Source organism: Pseudochaenichthys georgianus, chromosome 12 (assembly GCF_902827115.2).
Source record: "Pseudochaenichthys georgianus chromosome 12, fPseGeo1.2, whole genome shotgun sequence".
Classification (NCBI taxonomy): domain Eukaryota; kingdom Metazoa; phylum Chordata; class Actinopteri; order Perciformes; family Channichthyidae; genus Pseudochaenichthys; species Pseudochaenichthys georgianus.
In genome coordinates, this window is record NC_047514.1 from 28,397,829 (window position 1) to 28,420,647 (window position 22,819).

Here is a 22,819-nt window from a genome sequence, read left to right on the forward strand (position 1 = left end):
CGCATGCCGCAGTGTGCATAGGTCAGGATAGTGCTGCGTACCGGTACGCCAAACCGGTACTGGACTTGTAAAACGTTTCGGTTCGAGTCCGGTTAAAACCGGAACGTCGGGAACCGGTACTTGGACTCGCAAAAAAACTAGCACTTTACGGATATTCTCCTTTTGTTCGAAAACCATCTAAAACTTCCATAGATCGAGAAATTTGCGCTGAGAAAAGACGAAAACATGTCGGCTTCTGATATGGCGGCCATACTGAACTCACGAAGTGCTCGCAAAATATCACACTGCTCGCTGTCCAAGTGACATAGATGATGGATGCTTAAGTTAACTAGTATGACATTTGTATCAAAATGGTATGTATGTATGTTACAGTATGTACAGCACTATGTATGTAGTATGTACTGTATAATGTAGAGTTGTAGAAAAGACATGGTGTACAGAAAGTACAGTGTCTCAGTGTCACTACAGTGTATAGTAGGTGTGTAACAGTGTAATGCGTATAGTCTACTCTACACTCTACCTTTCAGCAAAGCTTTAGGGATTTAGGCTCAGTCAGCTCATGGGACTGTTTGGTTACTTTAGTTTGGTAAATGAAATACATGTTTGAACTTTATTCACTGTAATTGCTGTCATAAGTCATTTGTAGACTAAGTGACAAAAAGTGTTTTTTTTACATTTGTACTTTGTAGAGAAATGTAGACACAAGTTGGAAGGGAGCACAATAAACCTGACGAGTTTGAATTTGAGGTTGATTATGAGTTATTTTCAATTGATAATTAGCTCACAATAAGTTCACTTTAGTTACTCACACAACTTGACACAAGCCATGGGTTCAGGTCCGGACTTATAGTCCGGACCTGAACCTGAACCTCTGGACTTGAGTCCCGACCTGAACCTGAATGTGAGTCCCAGGTACGCAGCACTAGTCAGGATCTGTGGGAATACATGTATTTTATCCAATTATACTGTATGATCAACAGTTTATAATAAGATAAAAATAGCAAGAGAGATTTCTGGCATTAAAGCACATACAGACAACTTAGTGATTATATCTTCTCCATGTACACGTCTGGAAAATGTACTTCAATCTGTGGTGCTGGATGGTGACATGTTTTACATATTTTTTTCCCTTAACATCTTCATGTTAAGAGATTAAGCATACAGCCAATACTATTAGGATCATTTTTGCTTGCGAAAATAAAGTACAATATTTGATAAACCCTTTAACGATCATGAAATAGGGCGTGGAAATACATGCAGACATGTGCATGTAGAGCCTTTGAAACAGATGTCACGTTTGTCTTCATGCCCATCAGAAGTCCTTTTTATATTAGAGCAAGCATCACACTAGGCATGTTTGGAAGCCCTTGTCCTGAACTGTATTTGGAATAACTGCTAACAAAAATAATATGCTGTCTATGAATTTATACTTGTGCCACGTTAAAAATGTCTACATAAGACACCAAATATAATGCCAAGATGTGTTTTGAGCAGGTGAGAAGGGGAAAGGATTGGAATCATGGAGCAGATGCAGATGATGCTCAAGGACCTGGGTGGATCCAGGTCTACTTGGTATGATCCTGTACCCAGTGACAGAGCCTGACACAGTACGCCTGTGGACTGACGGTGGAGAAGGACCGGCCTGGGTGTCTCAGCCTCTTCCACCAATGCTCAAGCCTCTTCCTGAAGCTGTAAACTGTGAAAATGTCAATGATTCCGATGAAGTAGCGCTGCTCAGGCCCATCGATGACATAAAGGGGGATTCTTTAGGATTGGGTAGTAAACGTCGGTTTTGGGCTTTGAATTCTGGGAGCTCAGCTGTGTCAACTTCCTGGCCCTGCATGCTCTGGGCAGGTTTGGAGAGATTCCCCCACTTGATGCAACTCCCACTTGAGACTGCCTAAAATAGTTGTCGGCAGTTTCAGACAAGAGTAAAGTGAGCCGTCTTCTTTGGACTTCTCCCCGGGAACCGCAGATATCGTGGGTGGATGGGAGTGGAGCCTGGATTCACAGATCTCGAAGAAAAAAGTCAAAAGGGGGGAGAGGGGTATGAGTCAAAGCAATAACCATTCTATCTAGGGTTGGGTACCGAGAACCGGTTCCGAACCGGAACCGGTTCCCGTACCCAACCCTAGTCTATCCTCACTCCAAATGTATTCATGTAGGACAACACTCTGATATGTCTAGGCAGGCAGATGTCAAAGTGTCAGAAGCTCAGTCAGAACGAATTAACTTTGAAATGTTTATTCCATCATTTGAGTTTGGCCTCTGGCTCCGGGTCATCACTTCCTGCCAATTATCTTTTATGTAAAAAATGGAGGAGTGATAATTAAATAACTGTGAGCAGGAAAGGCACATGTACAGTATATGTATCATTTGTGCTCAACATGACTGTTGAGCACAAACAACAGTCAAAAAATGTACTGTTTTATTTTTGCTCCATTGGTATAGTAGTAGTAGTAGTAGTAGTAGTAGTAGTAGTAGTAGTAGTAGTAGTAGTAGTACTGTATCTGTTTAGGTTTTGAAAATCAACCCTAGGACAGGTATTTAAAGTAACCCATTGCTTCTTTCTAACAATAACCTAAACACACCATGCATTATTTGGCTACAGTGTATTACAATGCATATAATAATATGAGATACTTTGTATGTGCCAAATGATAATGTTCTTCGGTGAGGGACAACAATGCTTTGAATGTAATGCTAATGGTATCAGGCTAAAATACCTACAAAGACATGATATGCTAACAAATTGATATGAAGCAGGTGTAAAGTTGATTATGTTCACCATCTTAGTTTGGGATGTTAGCGGGCAATTCTAATGAAGTTGGGATGTTGTGTATAACGTAAATAAAAACAGAATACAATGATCTTCCTAGATCTCAGAAAGGCATTTGACACAGTTTGACCACCAGTGCTCCTTACAAAGATGACTCATTTCAATTTTTCAGCAGTTTTCGATACATTGGTTAAAGTCTGACGAACAGAAAACAGTGTGGTTTTGGTCAACGGTGCCAAATCCCCCCGACCTTGTGAACCCTGTTGGGGTTCCACAAGGTTCCATTCTTGGACCGTTACTTTTTTCTCTGTACATTAATGGACTTGCCTAATGTATGTCCTGAGTTGAATGTGCAAATGTATGCCTATGAATGCGGTCATCTTTGTACACGGGAAAAATACGATGTTCAGTAAACGACCAATCAAAATCGAAGGATCCAATGTGTTTTTAAACGGAGCAGAAATAGAACTAGTCTCCCAGTTCAAGTATCTTGGAGTCATACTGGACTCGAACTTGACTTTTAAGAAACACATTTAGAAAGTATCAACTACTATTAAATTCAACTTGCAACATTTTAAAACAAATCAGACCTTTCTTATAACTGTCGATGCTGCAAAAGTCACACCTCCACTGTGTGATTCTGTCCCACGTTGAATACTGTTTGACAAACTGGTCGTTCGCTTGAGCCACAAACCTGAAACCCAGAGAACAGCTGTTCGAGAGAGCCGTCCAGGTGTTTGACAGAAAGCCACATTCATACCACCTCTGCAGCATCCTGGAGAAACACCATGTCTTGAGTTTTGACAATTTTAAGTCTTTTAAAAGTATGTGTTTTATTTATAAATGTTTACATGGACTGCCCCCCCCCCATTAGGGGAACTCATCCACAGAAAACACACTGGACGCTGCACTAGGTCAGAAGCCAGAGGACACTGTGAAGTCCACCGTAGACGGACCACTTTTGGACAAAATGTCCTCTCCGTTAAAGACAGCTCTCTGTGGAACAGCCTCCCAACTGAGACACGGATCGTCCCACTCTCAATGGGTTCAAAGGTCAACTCAAAGAATGTTTGAGAAACAGACAGACGTGCGATCACCGCTACATGCACTTTAACACAGGGGTATCTCCTCATGCACTTTAGGCAGCACTTGTATCTTCTCCTGCACTTTACATGTCGTTGCTGCTATATTGTATTACCATGTCATAAATACTTGTGTATGCTGCTCTTGCTCTTTTGCACTTTTTGCATATCATGTATTTTTGTTTTTGCTATGTTTTGTAAAATGTCCATTTCTTAAATGTATTATGTGAGGGACTGCGGGGTGGAAATGAGCTCAAAGCTAAATCTGGCACTGTTACGCTTGACACATTTGAATGTTTTAAGTGTTCATTGATGTGCATTGTCCCTGCCAAATAAACGATGAAATAAATAAATGTGCAAATCCTTTTGGACCTATATTCAATTAAATACACTACAAAGACAATGTTCAAACTGCTAAACTTTATGTTTTTTGCAAATATTCACTCATTTTGAATTTGATGTATGCAACAAGTTTAAATGAAGCTGGGACAGGGTCATGTTACCTCTGTGTTGCATCACCTTATTTTTAACAACACTCAATAAGCGTTTGGGAACTGAGGACACTAATTGTTGGAGTTTTGTAGGTGGAATTATTTCCCATTATTGCTTGAAGTACACGGCTACCATCGGAGCAACTTCAACTATTTTTGCTGGTAAATTCTAGATATAATTTTCTTTCAGGTTTTAAACAGTTATGTAACCAATATTTTTTATCAGCTGTTCGATGTCTTTACATGTTTTAAAACAAACTTATAGCAATGGTATTTAAACATGACGACGCATAAGAAACCCAGGGTGGTTTAACTGGTTCACAAGACCCTGCAACGTGTGGACGGCTGTGAAAATGGAATCTAAACAAAAAGGAACAGAAGCTTAACCAATGGACCAATACAAAAAAAAGCGCTCTAATAAAAAATGTAATGTATTATTATTATTATTATAAACAAACGTGTCAAACACTGAACTGTTTCACTGGATCAGGGGACATTTAGCTGGTGGCGTTAGAGAATGTTAGGATCAGAACAGAGTGGTGACAGTCGATAGACGAGGTGAAATCACTTGCTGATGTGATACAACTGTTGAGGTGCCGTTCTCAACTAATGTTAGTTACATGTCTGAAGCTGATAACATGATTAATTATATGATGTTATATGACGATACTAATGTATCCCCAGCTCTCACGTGTTTTGTTAGAGAGGCTGACTCAGTTTCTGCTCTGTCATTTTCCTCCTGAGCTGTTCCATGATCTTTCCAAAATGTCAAAAATACAAATCATTTTGATTCTATTTTTAGAAAGTGTTACATGACTTTGGTTTCGTGCTAGAGAGTATGAGCGTGTGAATAGAGGTCTGTGTACGTGCAACGCAGCTGCATGAGTCACACTTGATGGGAATCAAACCAAAATAAAGAAAGTGTAAAGCAGCGAGGAGCAGGCCGTAAGACCGTGTGCACTTCAGGGCCTCGAGCCCATTCGAATGCCACATTGCATCACTTACACATACAGCATACACATGTAAGTGAGTTATTGTGAAGAAGAATCAGGCTTCTTATAATCTGTTATTTACTATATTGTACACATCATCTGACATTAACTTGCATCATTGGTTGATCACCTAACATTCAAAAGTGTTCTAAGAGGCTTAAGAGTAAAATGTCAATCTGAGGCTGAGGCATATTGTCCGTGGCTATTTAAAACACTTGTGCAAACATCATTCGATAAGTTTCCATAACACAGATGACTCTTCATCAAAGGCTTGTAACTGTGAGCAACAGCTTTGTTTGCTGAGGCCACAGTTCCTCTTATTCCAATATGAAGCCACAGTCAAACCGCACTGCCTCATTTAGCTGCCTGTGCATTTTGGCGATTCTCTGGTGAAAAACTGAAATGCATTACTCAACAAAGTATTCATGAGGGATTCTAAGACCGAGACCTCATGCAGTAGTCTGGAGCAGGCCGAGCATTGGGGGGGTCTTTACCCATCATGACAGGTGTAGTAGCGAAAACCAAGAGAGTTAGTTCACATTTAAAGTAGAACATTTTTTAAATTACTGTTTTTAATGTTGAATTGATTATACTACATGCATTTTGAAAATGGGTTTTCTTTTTGATCGGGTGATGTTTGAGATTCTCGGTTAAAATGATGATGGTGCAGTTACACATTAGAAGGGTTTTACACATGTATCCTCTGAAGGCAGATCAGATCTGTTAAACAACTGAGAAGAAAGCATCTTCTGTTCAAACCCACCCATTTTTCATGTGAGCAAAAGTATAGGAACAGAGACTTCAAGTGAATAATACTTAGTATGTAGTTGCAAATCCGTTGCTTGCAATAACTCAGGGATGGACAACTTTGATGGTGGTGGGGGCCTCATCATTGATATACTGTCCACCAGGGGGCCGCAGATTCACTTGGAACACACACACAAAAATTCCATGTGTTGTATGTAATTATTAACAAATATACTAAATCTGACAATGAAGATTCATTGACATTTTACAACCTTTCAGGGAACATCCTCTAATAAGCTCACTAAACAAATATCAGTTCACAGAAATGTTATTTCATTTTACAAGTGGCATGTTTGTATTGAACAGGTTATTAAATAGTGGAATAAAAACTATTTTAAACTATTGGAAAGCACGGGCCGCCATTTGCCCATCCCTGCAACTGCATCAAGCCTGCGACCCCTGGACATCACCAAACGTTTGCATTCTTCTTTGTGATGCTCTCGTCCATGCTTTCACCCGCAGGCCTCTTTCAGGTGCTGTTTGTTTCGGGGGTTCTCCCTTCAGTCTCCTCTCAGCAGGTAACATGCACGCTCAACAGGGTTGTAGTCTGGAGATTGACTTGGCCAGACCTTCCACTTCTTTTCCCTGATAAACTCCTTGGTGCTTTTGGCAGTGTGTTTTGGTCGTTGTCTTGCTGCACGATGAAGGATCTCCCGATCAGTTTGGTTGCATCTCTCTTTAAATTGGCCGACAAAATGTTTCTAGACTTCTGAGTTCATTTGGCTGCTGCCATCATGTGTTGCATCATCAATGAAGATCAATGAGCCCGTCCAGAAGAAGCCATGCAAGCCCAAGCCATGACATCACCTCCACCATGTTTCACAGATGAGATGTGTGTTTGGGATCATGAGCAGATCCTTTCTTTCTGGGCTCAAAAACAGTCTCATAATACATACATGCACACAGAAGGATTCACACTTGTATTTCATGATCCACACTTGTGTTTTTCAATGCACACACAAATGTGTTCCGTTTCATATATATGTAAATAAAATCAAAATACAGAAAAAGTTTTACATATGTGTTTTTGATCCTTACATATTTGTTTTCCGTTTAAAACCTCTGCACCTGCAAACACAAACCACTTTCTGTCTATAGCCAATCAGATGTATCCTCCATTCTAAGCCAATCAAATGAGCGCGCCCCCACGAGGATATGATTTATTGCGTTTATGACGTAGCACTTATGTACGCATTTTGCGCTGGCTATAAAATAGTTCATACTGGGTAGTTTATTTAGTTTTTTTAAATGATTAGCTGATTTGCAGACGTTTCTTTCCCAATGTTAGTCAATGGGGAAAAGTCTTTCTGGGCCCAGTGACGTCACGGACTGATACGGAAATTGTAGTACCGCCGTTTGGACACAACGAATATTTTCATCAGAGAAAAACTCAGTACATTGCCACTTTCCGAACAGGAAATGCACGCAAATACAAACTTTTATATTATTAAAGTACAGCACCACTTTCCGAACCATCGATGCATGCTTGTGTACACAAAAACGCCGGGCAAAACCGTTTTAAAGGTGTGTTTCCTGTATGGTGAATACAGCTGCTTTATTTATGTCTGTGTAACAGAGTTATAAAGGTTGGTGTAAAATCCGGGTTAAATTGGAGAATTACGCCATCTGGTGTTACAAACGCGTGCCTGCATTGCTGTAGCTTTGTTACCACAATGGATTGTGGGAGGTTCTTCTCATACCGCGTAGGGATCTGTTGAGAGTAACGGCCCGTCCACACAGCAGCGTGCGCTGACGCTTGCCGGCGGGCGTGTCTGAAACTCGACCAACAACCAATCACATGAATCTCCCGCCCCTAACACACAAGCAGCGGTTTGATTGGCTAGAGCTTGTACTGGCATACGATTCGATTGGCTGACCCTTCTGCCGAGGCGTCAAAAGTTGAACATTGCTCAACTTTTGCAGCGAGCCATGCCAGCTACGCTCCGCGTCGCTTCCCACGATGCATTTCGGCTAAAAGTGACGTCACCCCATTCAAAGTGAATGGTGAAGCGTCAACGCACGCCGCTGTGTGGACGGGCCGTGAGGTGCATGTAAGGGTATTATGTCTGTGGACAAAATGTATGTTATTATTTTATTAGGACAATAACGTTCTGTTGTGTTTGTTTAGTTTAATGGTAGTCGTTTAATGCTCACAGCAACATGTTTTTTGTGTGATTCGCTATTTGTGTTATATGATTTCGTCAATAGCTAATTTGAGCTAATAGGCTAACGTGAGCGTGGTGCTATCTCTCCAACTGAACGCAGCTCACGTGTCCATTGTACACCAGTTTGTTTATGTTTAATGTTTCACATTGTTTATACTACCACTATACGATCATTGAATTATTGTCCATTTGCAATAAGGCTTCTAGCATTCCACTGCAGAATGAGAAATACCATTCATCTATTCACTAATCTGTGAATCTTCATTATTGGGGGCTAGCATATCATGCATCATTTCAACGGTTATATCCTTTATCCCCAAAAATGCACATGCTGCTTCCACTATTGTTTTCAGTCTTGACCTCTGTTTTGTTTGTTGCAAAGCAACATTCACCACTTTTCCAATAAAGGCCACAAATTTGTACTTATTCACAATCAATGCATCCTCTCCTATCACACATTTATGTGAACACTTTGTGGAGCTTTCCTTTGCCTGTGGGAGTTTGGGAACATCTTTTGTAGAGAATATACTTGCTGCTACTTGGGATTTCCTATCTATGTTTAGTGAAACCTTTTCTGTTGCTTCAGCATATGAGACTTTATTTTGCACTTTGTATCTCTGCACCTCCTTGGCCTTTTTCTGCACTTCGTAGCCCTGATACGCAGCACTATGTTCCCCACCACAGTTACAACATTTCACCTTAGCACCTGCAGCACAACTACCATATTCATGTTCCCCGCACATGTTGGACACCTGGGCTTAGTTGCTTTGCACTTGTCTGCCACATGCCCAAACCTTTGGCATTTAAAGCACCCCAGAGGTTTAGGGATGAATTCTCTTACTGGAAAGTTCATGCAACCGATCATTATCTTCTGTTGAATTGTTTCTTCAAACTGAAGAAGAACAGATAAACTATCCACTATCTTACCCTGATACCTAGTAGGAAGACGCTTAACTACAGACACTTTCCCCCCTTTAATTTCTTCCTTGAGCTCTTCTATGCCGATTTCTATGGGAACTCCACTGATAACTCCAAGTATTTTCCGATTTGCTCCAGGAACATGGCATTTAATTCGAACTTCATTCAGGGTCTTCATTTTCAGTAACTTTTCCTGTTGTTTTGCATTCATCAATTGCATCAACATCCGTCCTTTGCTCAGAAATCTTGTTTGCTTTATCGATCCAATTTCTTTGTGAATTGCTTTAGTCAGGGCCACTGGATGTAGCTTAGCTGCGGATTGCTCACCAATCTCCACAATCACTTTCCACTCTTCATTCTCAATCTTTTTCTTTACTCTCTTCAACTCATTCTGTGAATCAGATTCACTAAGACTGTCACTTGACATGTCTATCTTCTTTCTTGAATTCTTTTTCCTTACTTCATTCCATCCTCCTTCTCCTTCAGATGCACTTTCCATACCCTCCTCTCCATGACTCAAAGACGCCATTCCACCAGCTGCTCTCAATCTCGCTCTCACGTCCAAGCACTGCGCTCCTCCCTCCTGGTGAAGGTCCCTGGTTTTTGCACTTTTTAAATGAAGTTGTTGAGCCTGGTCACCAGTGGCGGCGCTAGGGGGTGGCTACTTGGGCTCAAGCCCCGGATGTTTTCTGAAAAGCCCGGATGTTTCACTTAATTTTTTATTTATTTTTTAATTTATATTTTTTGAAAACGTCTCGGGAGTAATGTGCAGTACCGGAGCCCACCAGAGAGGCAGCCACTGTGGGGCATTAGCCTGCGTACTGCGTAGCCTGCCCTGAAGAAGAAGTGATCCTTCCTAGTGCCTGACGAGTTTTAAGCTAATAGCCAATACAGTTATGGATATTAGAAAGTTATTGTCATCGAAGCAGGCGCCACAAGCTGCAGCAGCAGCAGTATCAGCAGCTGACAACAATGTCAGCAGTCAAGAAATGGATGATGTTTCAGGTTTGTTAATCTAATGGTGATATTTGCACTGAGTAAGAAGTGAAAAAGAGTGATGTAACGTTAATGTTATAGCTAGTAAACATGGAGTAACCACACTAAGTATACCCTTATATGTTTAAGCAATAGCTCACGACAGGCCGTGGTATATGCTCATTATATCACAGCTAAGGGGCGTGGTTCGGCCCGACGCGAAGCGAAGTGCGAGGTGGTTGCTATGCAACAACACTAACAGCTAGCGAACATATTAGAGAGAGAGCGTTGATCCATTATTTGGCTATTTATTTACATTCATTTGTATGTTGCCGTTTATTGTGCACCCACTGAAAACCTGTCCAGCATCAGTAGAATGGCTTACGTGGTTACTTGTTGAGGTTGTTCTAGGCTGTTGTTTGGCGTGGTGAGAATATTGCTCCACTTTCTCCGGTCCCCGAGATTCGGCTTACAGTAGCTCTAGAGAGAGCTTTCGCACCTGTGGCCACTAACGGTCATAATTGCTCTGCTTTGTTTCAAGACCCGCATCAGAAAGCTTTTGAATGGTGGTACTTTTCCAGTTGGTCTACCTGCTCTTCACGTAGCTCTGCATGTCGTCGTTTAGGTGCTTTTTTTTCTGGAGATCGGCACTCCTCAATCGACTCTTCCATAGTAAGACCCCCCCGGAGGTCGAAGTTAATCTTAAATGTTTCCATCTTATGCTTTGTAAGTTTGTTCCGTAACGGAAGAAATGTAAATATATTTATAAAACTGACAAGTCAAATCAAGCAATCTGATTGGCCGATAGCATTTTTGCGGACCTCTTTGATTACAGATTTGAAAACATCGTTGCTTGCTTTAAAAGTATCACAATTCATTATGTCAAACCTTGGAATGTATCTAGATATCCCTGCCCTAATGCCAAAGGAACTGCACACTGAATATGTTATGCCGTTTGATGTCTATGTCTGGACCGCTGCGTAAAAAGGAGGGTTTCTGCCCCGTTACTTCTCCGCTGCTTTCTTGTTCCAGTATGAAAAGCAAAAAGCAACAGCCCAACGGTATACTGTTTTTCTCAGACGCGGAGGGATACTGACTTGTTGTGAAAAGTAACTTACAATTCTACCCGTGGTATACGCTCAGTATATCACGGCTAAGAACCAATCAGATTGCTTGATTTGACTTGTCTGTTTTATAATAGTATGTATACAGAACATGACTAAAAGTTATCCTAAGATGTAACGTTAACCCTTCATACCTCAGTCTACTTTTAAGACACTATAATAACGTATTCCATTTTGCATTTTGTTTTCGCGCGTGGAATTATACCGGCTCTCGTTTCAGTACACATAACAACAGAACTGACAGGCAACCCTCTGAATCAGACTCCGATTGGCTATGACTGCATCCACTCAGAGTGTCCGATTCAGAAACGTGACTCTTACACTCTTTACGTCAAAAACAAAGATGGTGGATGAGAATAGATCTATAAAACGATAAGCAATGAGCCAGAATCAAGGTGAGAATATCCGCACCCTTTAAAACTCTACGCACATTCGTTTCACCTTAATAAGTAAACGACTATTTGAGTGAGTTAAGGCATTAGTTTGCTTCATTAAAGGGTGTTAATGAGTGTTCTCCAGTGCCTTTTGTCCGCTTTAAGGTGTTATTAAGGTAAGCTCTCAAAGTGCACCAGATTGATGCTTTCAACTTCAATATTTAAAAAAAAATCTTCCCGGGGGAGCATGCCCCCGGACCCCCCAGAGAGAAGGCGATGATCCCCCGGCTGAGAGCGCTTTCACGTGAAAGGGACGGGGTGAGCAACATTTGACCAATCACAAACAGGGACAAGCGTTCTGACAGCGCAGCGTTATAATTCATGAATGAAAAGTAAACTATAATAGACAAATAGGAAGAAGTTAAACTTTAAACATCCAAGACTTAAACACTTTATCCAGGATGAAAGCCACATAGCTGCACCTGCAAGGTGAATACAGCTGATACAAAAAACTACCGGTTGTTTGAATGCGTACATTGACAGGTTTATGATATCACTACTAAGACATGAATGGATCTGACTTTAATTCAATTTGACTCAAGTGTTTCTTCAACTTAATGTGTTGTTTAAAATAACACTTCGGCATACAGTATGTGACTATAAGTGTTGCACAGCCAGATACGGCTCAAGAAGCTGACTCAAATGAATGAGGCGAGTAAACACAGCTGACAGCCGGCGTGAAACTCGAGCAATTATTCGCATCGCGTCCTGTGTGAACGCTCCATTATTACAAGTATTATAAAATCACAAAATAAAATCGCCACTCTCAGTACAGCGCCACTTTCCGAACAGGAAAATTCACGCAAATACAATATTTTATATTATTATTAATAATAGTAATATATATATATATATAAATAAAGACATCTTGTATTTTAGTTACACCCGCTATTGATTAATTTGGTCAACATTGGACCTTGACACCGTCCCATAGCTATAGTGAAATAATATAATCTGAAACATTAAAGGTGGGGTAGGTAATTTTGCAGGCTGCAAAAGGGAGCAATTTCCATAGACCCCCATGTTAAAATGCCCAACTTTACAGCAGAAATAAACATGTTTACATCGTGGTTCAAAAAACCATATTCTCTGTATAGTTAGATTCCCCCTTCATGACTACTGTGTGGGGGGTGATTTTTTTCTCAACTCATCTGTTTCATTAATATTAAGCCTTAAAGCTTTTGCATAAATTAGGGCGTGGTCACTTTGATGGACATGTACGTGCCTCACTGTCAGCTAACAGCAACTTGTCCACTCTGCGAGGCTACAACCATAGAGGCTACAATGTTAGTTAGTCATAGTACTGTACTTGACCCTTTAGCCGTGTTCGTGGTGATTGTGCCTTTTAGGGAATATTGTTACAAATACCAGACAATTAAAATGTTGTGCTGTGCGCTTGAATGTACTAACAGAACTTCCAAGAAGTCTAAAATTATAATATTATACATGTTAACCCCCGCTTCTCCGTCCCGCGGGCCCACCACCTACGGGAAACATCGATGGGGTCGGGTGCGCTGCCAGAAGGGTGGCAGTGAAAGCGGAGGGTCTCGACGGACCAGACCCGGGCGGCAGAAGCTGGCTTTGGGGACGTGGAACGTCACCTCTCTGGGGGGGAAGGAGCCGGAGCTTGTGCGGGAGGTGAAGCGGTACCAGTTGGATCTGGTTGGGCTCACCTCTACGCACAGCGTCGGCTCTGGAACCTTACTTCTAGATAGGGGTTGGATTCTATTCTTCTCCGGAGTTGCTCAAGGTGTGAGGCACCGGGCGGGTGTGGGGATACTCACAAGTCCTCGGTTAGGTGCTTCGTTGTTGGAGTTTACCCCAGTGGACGAGAGGGTCGCCTCCCTACGCCTGCGGGTTATGGGGGGGAAAACTCTGACTGTTGTGTGTGCTTATGCACCCAACAGCAGTTCAGAGTATTCGGCCTTCTTGGAGACCCTGGAAAGAGTCCTGTATGGGGCTCCTGAAGGGGACTCCTTAGTCTTGCTGGGAGACTTCAACGCACATGTGGGCAATGATGGAGACACTTGGAGGGGCGTGATTGGGAGGAACGGCCCCCCTGATCTGAACCGGAGTGGTGGTTTGTTACTGGACTTCTGTGCTAGTCATGGATTGGCCATAACAAACACCATGTTCGAACATAAGGATGCTCATAAGTGTACGTGGTACCAGAGCACCCTAGGCAGAAGGTCCATGATCGATTTCGTTATCGTATCATCGGACCTGAGGCCGTATGTTTTGGACACTCGGGTAAAGAGAGGGGCGGAGTTGTCAACTGATCACCATCTGGTGGTGAGTTGGGTCGAGTGGCGGGGGAAGCCTCTGGATAGACCTGGTAAGCCCAAACGTGTAGTTCGGGTGAACTGGGAACGTCTGGAGGAGGCCCAAGTTCAGGAGGCCTTCAACTCACACCTCCGGCGGAGCTTTTCGGGCATTCCTGTGGAGGTTGGGGACATTGAACCAGAGTGGTCGGTGTTCAAAGCCTCTATTGCCGAAGCCGCGGTGGGGAGCTGTGGTCTCAAGGTCCTAGGTGCCTCAAGGGGCGGTAACCCTCGAACCTCCTGGTGGACACCGGTGGTCAGGGAAGCCGTCCGACTGAAGAAGGAGGCCTTCAGGGATTTGTTATCCCGGGGGACTCCCGAGGCAGTTGCAAGGTACCGACAGGCCCGAAGGGCAGCAGCCTCATCCGTGGCCGAGGCAAAGCAGCGGGTGTGGGAGAAGTTTGGAGAAGACATGGAGAAGGACTTTCGGGCGGCACCAAAGTTGTTCTGGAAAACTGTCCGACACCTCAGGAGGGGGAAGCAGGGAACCATCCAAGCTGTGTACAGTAAGGATGGGACGTTGTTGACCTCAACTGATGGAGTGTTGGGGCGTTGGAAGGAACACTTTGAGGAACTCCTGAACCCGACAACTCCGCCCTCTATGTTAGAGGCAGAGCTGGAGTATGACGGGGGATCAACACCAATCTCCCGGTGGGAGGTCACTGAGGTCGTTAAACAACTCCACAGTGGCAAAGCCCCGGGGGTGGATGAGATCCGCCCGGAAATGCTGAAGGCTCTGGGTGTTGAGGGACTGTCATGGTTGACACGTCTCATCAACGTTGCGTGGAAGTCGGAAACGGTACCGAAGGAGTGGCAGACCGGGGTGGTGGTCCCCCTTTTCAAAAAGGGGGATCAGAGGGTGTGTGCCAATTACAGAGGCATCACACTACTCAGCCTCCCCGGGAAAGTTTACTCCAAGGTACTTGAAAGGAGGGTCAGGCCGATTGTCGAACCTCAGATTGAGGAGGAACAATGCGGATTCCGTCCTGGTCGTGGAACGACGGATCAGCTTTTTACTCTCGCAAGGATCCTGGAGGGGGCCTGGGAGTACGCTTATCCGGTCTACATGTGTTTTGTAGACTTGGAGAAGGCGTATGACCGAGTTCCCAGGGTGTTACTGTGGGAGGTGCTGCGGGAGTATGGGGTGAGGGGGTCTCTACTCAGGGCCATCCAATCTCTGTACTCCCAAAGCGAGAGCTGTGTCCGGGTCCTCGGCAGTAAGTCGGACCCATTTCCGGTGAGGGTTGGCCTCCGCCAGGGCTGCGCTTTGTCACCAATCCTGTTTGTAATATACATGGATTGGATTTCGAGGCGTAGTCGTGGGGGGGGGGTCTGCAGTTCGGTGGACTAAGAATTGCACCACTGCTTTTTGCAGATGATGTGGTTCTGATGGCTTCATCGGTCTGCGACCTTCAGCACTCACTGGATCGGTTCGCAACCGAGTGTGAAGCGGCTGGGATGAGGATCAGCACCTCCAAATCTGAGGCCATGGTTCTCAGCAGGAAACCGATGGACTGTCCACTCCAAGTAGGGAATGAGTCCTTACCCCAAGTGAAGGAGTTCAAGTATCTCTGGGTCTTGTTCTCGAGTGAGGGAACAATGGAGCGTGAGATGGGCCGGAGAATCGGAGCAGCGGGAGCGGTATTGCAGTCGCTTTACCGCACCGTTGTGACGAAAAGGGAGCTGAGCCGGAAGGCAAAGCTCTCTGTCTACCGGGCCATTTTCGTTCCTACCCTCACCTATGGTCATGAAGGATGGGTCATGACCGAAAGAACGAGATCGCGGATACAAGCGGCCGAGATGGGTTTCCTCCGCCGGGTGGCTGGTGTCTCCCTTAGAGATAAGGTGAGAAGTTCGGTCATCAGGGAGGGACTCGGAGTTGAGCCGCTCCTCCTTCGCGTCGAAAGAAGCCAGTTGAGGTGGTTCGGGCACCTAGTTAGGATGCCACCTGGGCGCCTCCCTAGGGAGGTGTTCCAGGCACGTCCAGCTGGGAAGAGACCAAGGGGTAGACCTAGGACCAGGTGGAGGGATTATATCTCTTCGCTGGCCTGGGAGCGCCTTGGGATCCCCCAGTCAGAGCTGGTTGATGTCGCCAGGGAAAAGAAAGTTTGGGGCTCTCTGCTGGAACTGCTACCCCCGCGACCCGACCACGGATAAGCGGGAGAAGATGGATGGATGGATGGATGTTAACCCCGTTCACAGGTGTTTGTGTGCTTGGTAGCTTAGCTTGTTACTTATTAGCCAGCTAAGGACATAACCCTTTATACATACACATACATTTTAGTTTATGATTCAGCCTTGGGTAAGACTTTTATAGTCTATGGCTATGACGCCCATAATGCTAAATGGGAGCAAATGTTAATAGGGGACCCAATTATCCCAGTGGTGGCCGCCGGAGCTAACGGAGCCGCAGGGGGCTAGCTCCAGCCGGCGTCCCGGAGCTAGCCCACTGCGGCTCCGTTAGGTCCGGGCGGTGGCGTCCGTCTTTTCTCAACGTGTGAATGACAAGCATTAAGAATAACAAAATATAGCTAATTCTCTTGCAGATTGTCTCATGTGATTATGAATGTAATGTTTATATAGGGGAACTACACTGTTAGCAGTAACATTTGGTATGCATGTATTTCATGTTAGCTTAGCTTCTTAGCCTGAGCTAGCTCTGTTTACTTCCAGTTCGGAGGCAGCAGGTCCCGCCTCGGCTCCGCCTCTTTGCCCTTATTTGGAGCAGGCGGGATTAGACTCTGACGTAACAGTCGAGCCGTTAGTGGCCGACTCCGCCTACTAAGGGCTTCTCTGCAACTCTGTAGAATCCTATGGGTGACGTCACGGACACTACGTCCATTTATATATACAGTCTATGGGAGAAACCAGCTTGAGTGCGCTAGAATTTGAAAATACACAGCCGGAAAAAATCTGCCACTTCCTTACAGAGCCCCTCCTCCAACACACACAAACGTGCACATGACCAATGAGGGCACGAGATAAGTTTGTGCACAGATGGAAGGCTGACAGGCAGGCATCCAGTTATTTTAGCCGGGCCGGCTCAGATGATTGGTCGTGCTTTTTACAGTACTACGGCTTCCACAGATGACATTTTTTATGGATTTTTTTGTCAAAGCACTTAAGATATTCATTGCTATCGGGATGTTAAGAGCATTTCATGGAATATAACAAAAAGTGTATCTCGAGCCGGTTTCTCAAACTTACCTACCCCACCTTTAAGCCTCTTTGATTTAATAATCGGAGCTGAAACCTCTCTGTCATCTCATATAACACACACTTCCTTATTTATCTTTGAAAAATAATAACGTAAAAATAAAGACGACTATACTACGGTCCTGAGGTCCTGAGATTAGCGCCTGCAGGCAGGCTCCATGGACCTGTCAGCTGCAAAATGCGTACATGAAGCGCTACGTCATGAATGCAAGACATCTACCCTCGTGGGGGCACGCTCATGTGATTGGCTTAGAATGAAGGAGACATCTGATTGGCTATAGATAGAAAAAATTACAAGTACGAATCGGCTGACCGTCAGGGGAGTCTCAAAAAACCCACACACGAATGCACAGCGATCCGTGCACAGAAAGCGGCTTGTAGGTTCAGAGGATTTAAACGGAAAACAAATATGTGTGGATCAGAAATACATATGTAAAACTTTGTTCTGTATTTGGATTTTATTTACATGTATATGAAACGGAACACATGTGTGTGCATTGAAAAACACAAGTGTGAATCCACTTTGGTAAAGGTTCATCTTTGTGTCATCAGTCCATACAACTTTGTCCCAGAACTGTTGAGCCTTGTCTCTGTACTTTTTAGCTAATTCAAATCTGGCCTTCATATTATTATTGTTAATGAGTGGTTTGCATCTTCTGGTGTAGCCTCTGGACTTTTGTTCCCAAAGTCTTCTGCTAACGGTGGATTGTGATACCTTCTGGAGGTTGTTGGTGATGTTTCTTTACAGTTCTCACAATGTTTCTGTCATCAGCTGCTGATGTTTTCCTTGGTCGACCAGTTTGAAGTCTGATACTCAGTACACCAGTGCTTTCTTTCTTCTTCAGGACATTCTAAATGGTTGCACTGGCTATGGCCAACGGCTCTGATGGATTTTCCATCTTCTCTCAGTTTCAAAATGGCTTGCTTTTCTCCCATAGGCAGCTCTCTAGTCTTCATGTTGGTTAGACCGTTGTAACTATAAATGCAGTCTGCACAGGCAAAACCCAAAGCTCAAACTGAGAGTAGACATGTAGTGCATTTTAGTGTTTGAATAATCAATGTAGCAGGACACACCCGGGCAACAAAAAACACCTGTCAGTAACAATACTTTTGCTCACATGAAAAATGGGTGGGTTTAAATAAAAGATGCCATCTTCTCAGTTGTTTAACAGATCTAGATGTAAATACCCGGAGTTAAAGCTGAAATACTGACCTTTTGTCTCATATTCATCTTCTGATGTCAAACCTAATTGTTTTCAGTGTACAGCTCAAATAAAGCAGTTGGCCTCGCTGTTCCAATAGCTTTGGAGGGGACTGTATGTGGCAATTTAGTTCGGAGGCCGACAGGTGCAAACGCATTACGGCAACTGAGGCTGCGAGGGAGTGCGGTTGTCTTTCAACCAGAAGGTTGTGGGTTCGATCCCAGCCCATGCAGTCAACATGTAGATCTATCCTTGGGCAAGATACTTAACCCTGAGTTGCTCCCGATGTTATGGCCAACGCTGTGTGAATGTGTATGCATGTTAGTTCCTAGAGTAACATACACTGCTCTGTATGAATGGGTGTGAATGGGTGAACGACATGTAGTATGTAACGCTTTGAGGGGTCTTAAAGACTGGATAAAGCGCTATATAAGTACAGTCCATTTACCATTACAGCGGCTTGAAACCAATGGAAACGTACCTAAAATAAAAGTTTGAATGGCTTCTTCTAACAATGTGATTACGTGATTCCTTCTGATATTGTAGACGGAGATATGCTCACACCAACAAAAATATTCAGTTCCTATAGAACCCATACGACAGAAGGACAGATTCAACCTACAATTCCGGACAGGTTTGATTATATTTGGGCTATTTGGAACCAACGATCTCCTCATTGCTGCTGACTCTGGCCACCTCAGCATCCTCATCCTCCTGGACCTCTGCAGCATTTGACACCATTTCCCACACCATCCTCCTCACCCGCCTATCTGACCTCCTAGGTGTCACTGGCACAGCCCTGTCCTGGTTCACATCCTACCTCCATAACAGGGAACAGTTTGTAATCATTAATGGCTCAAATTCACCCGCGGCCCCAGTCAATCACAGTGTACCCCAGGGCTCTGTGCTTGGCCCCCTCCTGTTCACCATTTACATGCTCCCCCTCAGCCAGATCATCCGACATCATGGACTCAATTTCCACTGCTACGCTGATGATACCCAATTATATCTCAGCACTACTCCATCCTCCCAGCTTCCCCCTCAGTCTCTCGTCAACTGCCTGCACGACATAAAAACACGAATGTCGTCTGTGATGCCCCTGTGGGTCCATCAGTAGAGAGGGTGTGGCTGTTCTGTCTGTGCTGCATTGGCTCCAGTGATTGCATTGATTACAGTAACTCAGGGCACCTGGGTCTGGTGTCCTGCAGCTATTTAAAGCCTCTCTGCTCCTCTCTGTTCTCGCTCTGCTTTCCCCTGCAGACACCTGGGTTTTGGTTGAGTATGAAGTACGGGTTTTCTCAGTTGCTCCACTTTGTTGCACTCTATGAATTTGGCTAATTTGAATTACTTTCTTTAATAAATATATTTTTCTACCAGTTGACATGTTGTGTCTCCTTTTTGTTGTGGCCTTCTGAGCCAGGTCGCAACACGTCCAACTATCTCAAACTCAACAGCAGGAAAACAGAGCTCATGGTTGTGGCACCCAAGGCGCTGCTCCGGAAGGTTGGTGACTTCATCCTTGAGGTTGACGGCTGCTCCATCTCCTGAAGCCTGCAACTTGGGTGTCATCCTTGACTCCACCCTTTCCTTCCACTCCCACATCAAGTCTGTTACCAAATCAGCCTTTTTCCATCTAAGGAACATTGCCAGATTCCGTCACTCTCGGAGTCCGTCGCAGAAACCCTAGTCCATGCTTTTGTCATCTCCCGCTTGGACTACTGCAATGGTGTCCTGTTTGGGATCCCCAACACAACCCTGGACAGGCTCCAGTATGTCCAAAACTGTGCTGCTAGGGTACTCACGCACACAAAGCCGTGGCAGCACATCACTCCCACCCTCATCCACCTCCACTGGCTGCTGGTCAAGACCTGCATAACCTACAAAGTCCTCCTCCTCACCTACAAGTCCCTCCATGCCCTTGCCCCCCAGTACTTATCGGACATCCTTCGCTCCCATTCGTGCCCCACCCCGGAACCTGCAGTCTTCAGACTCTGGCCTGCTTACCACCCCCCGCACCAACCTGCGAACCTTCGGGGACAGAGCCTTCAGTGTGGCAGCCCCCCACCCTCTGGAACGCTCTCCCTGTGGAGATCCACAACATCCCCACACTTGACGCCTTCAAAAGGGCCCTCAAGTCCCATCTGTTTGCTAAGGCCTTTGGCCCCTAATCTATTTGCTGTTTTGTCTATCTAACTGTTTGCCTTTTGTTTATGAGTTATGTTTGTTTCTACTCCTGTTCTTCTTTGTAAAAGCGACCTTGGGTCTCATGAAAGGCGCTATATAAATCCAAGCTATTATTATTATCAAAATATGCAAAATGTGTAATTAGCAGTAGGTGTTTGTAACCATGGTTGTACACACAACTAACATTGCATTTCTTTAACACTGAATACATCTTAAAATGTGATGTTTCTCTGGAGCATCTACAGAGTTGAGGCTAGTCCTCTGAACTGTTAGTCATGCTGATTCACATCAGTATGACTAAGGTTTGACGTCATCTTGATGTGATTTCCTGAAGCTACCCTGGGCTGACCCTAAAGAGGTGGCGTGTGCCTGGAGCTGAGGCTTGGGACCTGAGAACCACCTGACACTCAAAGTGGCCACGACCTACATTTGCATACATTACATTATACATTACAAGTCTTTATACAAGCTGATTTAAACAGTGAGTTAAACAAAAATGAAATTAGCTTTAGAGACCAAAACAATGTTTTGTATCCTGCTGTAAGCGGGTTTATTTCTGCTTTAAAATGTGCTGTTTCAACACCGGGGTCTCTGGGGATTAAATCACTTTTTCCGACAGCCTTGTTGCCGTTGTCTTTGTCACTATTGGAGGAAATACAAAAATAAAAAAGCTTTGAACTGTGACTAACAGATTTGTTTGATGTGGCCCACTCATTACACAGTTCCTGTTATTCCAGTAATAACAGTCTGTGTTGGTCCTGCTGAATGTACTGCCGTTTCACCATGGTAAAAACCACATTCGCAATGAGGAGTTAAATTACAGGAAATATTTCACGTTCAATCTTCACATGTGTTGTTACCAGAATGGAGCTTCAGTCTTGTAACTTAATAAATTAATGATATGAATAATTGATCATCAAGATAGCCATCAATAACTTCTTCACTTATCAACTCATTGGGTATGTAATCTTTTAACAACTAACATTTGAAAGACTGATAGCAGTCCTGTACTAATGATGAACCACCGAAACAGGGCCACAACATGTGGACAACAGCTTAAAGACACTGACTTCTTGGCTCTCATGATGAGGGAGGCGAAGGAGAGACTCTGGTGGCGCTCGTCGTGGTGCAAGGGCTGATGGGCCAGCAGGAGACTGTAGTCCAGCACATTGAGCCTCTGCAGGAAGTGTGTGTCGATCTCCACCTGCTGCAGGAGCCAGGCCCGCTGCCGCTCTGCACACACATACAGTTGATGTGTAAATGAATGTGATTTTAGATAGTACATTCAGATGAAAAGGAATGGGACAGTGTACAATCTACTGCTGTCCTGATGGGGGTTAAACATGCTCTCTGTACCCTTACACAACCTCATATGACCAATATTGGCGCATTAACATTGAAGGAAAAAGTATAAAAGTATTAGTATCAGAAAGTACTTCAAGTAAAATAAGTAATATTAGTCATATTTCAGAATTGCCCATTTCATAATAACAAAAAGGAAGATTTTATTATGGTATTATATCAATTGGTAGATTAATATACGTATCACTTTTGGTTTTGTAGCTCGTAAAGACAGAGCTCATTAGAATCATTTGAATAATACTGTGGCTTTATACATAAAATTCATCAGATTATTTTTGTAATCATAATCTGAAGCTTGTATAAACGGTAAAGTCATATTGAAATTCCCTCTCTGTACAGTTGTCATGAATGAAATTAGCTTTGTATCTGGCTGAAAACAGGCTTATTTCTTCCCTTTTCTTTTTTGGACGTCTCAACACGGGGGGTCGTTGTCTTTCATTTGTGGTTTGACGCTTGCACAGCACACATTAACAGCGCATTCTGTACCCAGAGAGATGTACTGCCCTTCAAAGTTGAGGTCTTTGAGAACCACGATGATGTGGCTCCCCTCCGGCGCAGGCTCCGTCCAACGGCTCACCTCGCAGCCCTTAATGTCGTACCTGGCCACACAAACACACATCAACCCACACACACAGGGGCGCCGTAAGGGGTGAAAAGTTAGGACGATTCTAAGGGCCCGGACTTACAGGGGCCCAGACAATTTTAGAACATTAAGAAAATCATTTTTAAGTAACCAATTTGATATCTTTTCATGGGGCCCAAAATCC

General features: G+C 44.0%; 1 protein-coding gene across 1 annotated transcript in view; it reads right to left on the reverse strand.

The window, feature by feature from the left end:
* Positions 1-786: 786 nt before the first annotated feature.
* pip5kl1 (phosphatidylinositol-4-phosphate 5-kinase-like 1) overlaps positions 787-22,819 on the reverse strand; it is a 35,849-nt gene continuing 13,816 nt past the window's right edge. The window contains 7 exon segments of the mRNA XM_034096197.2: positions 787-1,760; positions 1,763-1,825; positions 1,827-1,871; positions 1,873-1,962; positions 1,964-2,015; positions 21,761-21,923; positions 22,539-22,656. Coding sequence (XP_033952088.2) covers positions 1,566-1,760; positions 1,763-1,825; positions 1,827-1,871; positions 1,873-1,962; positions 1,964-2,015; positions 21,761-21,923; positions 22,539-22,656 — 726 coding nt within the window. The 3' untranslated portion in view covers positions 787-1,565.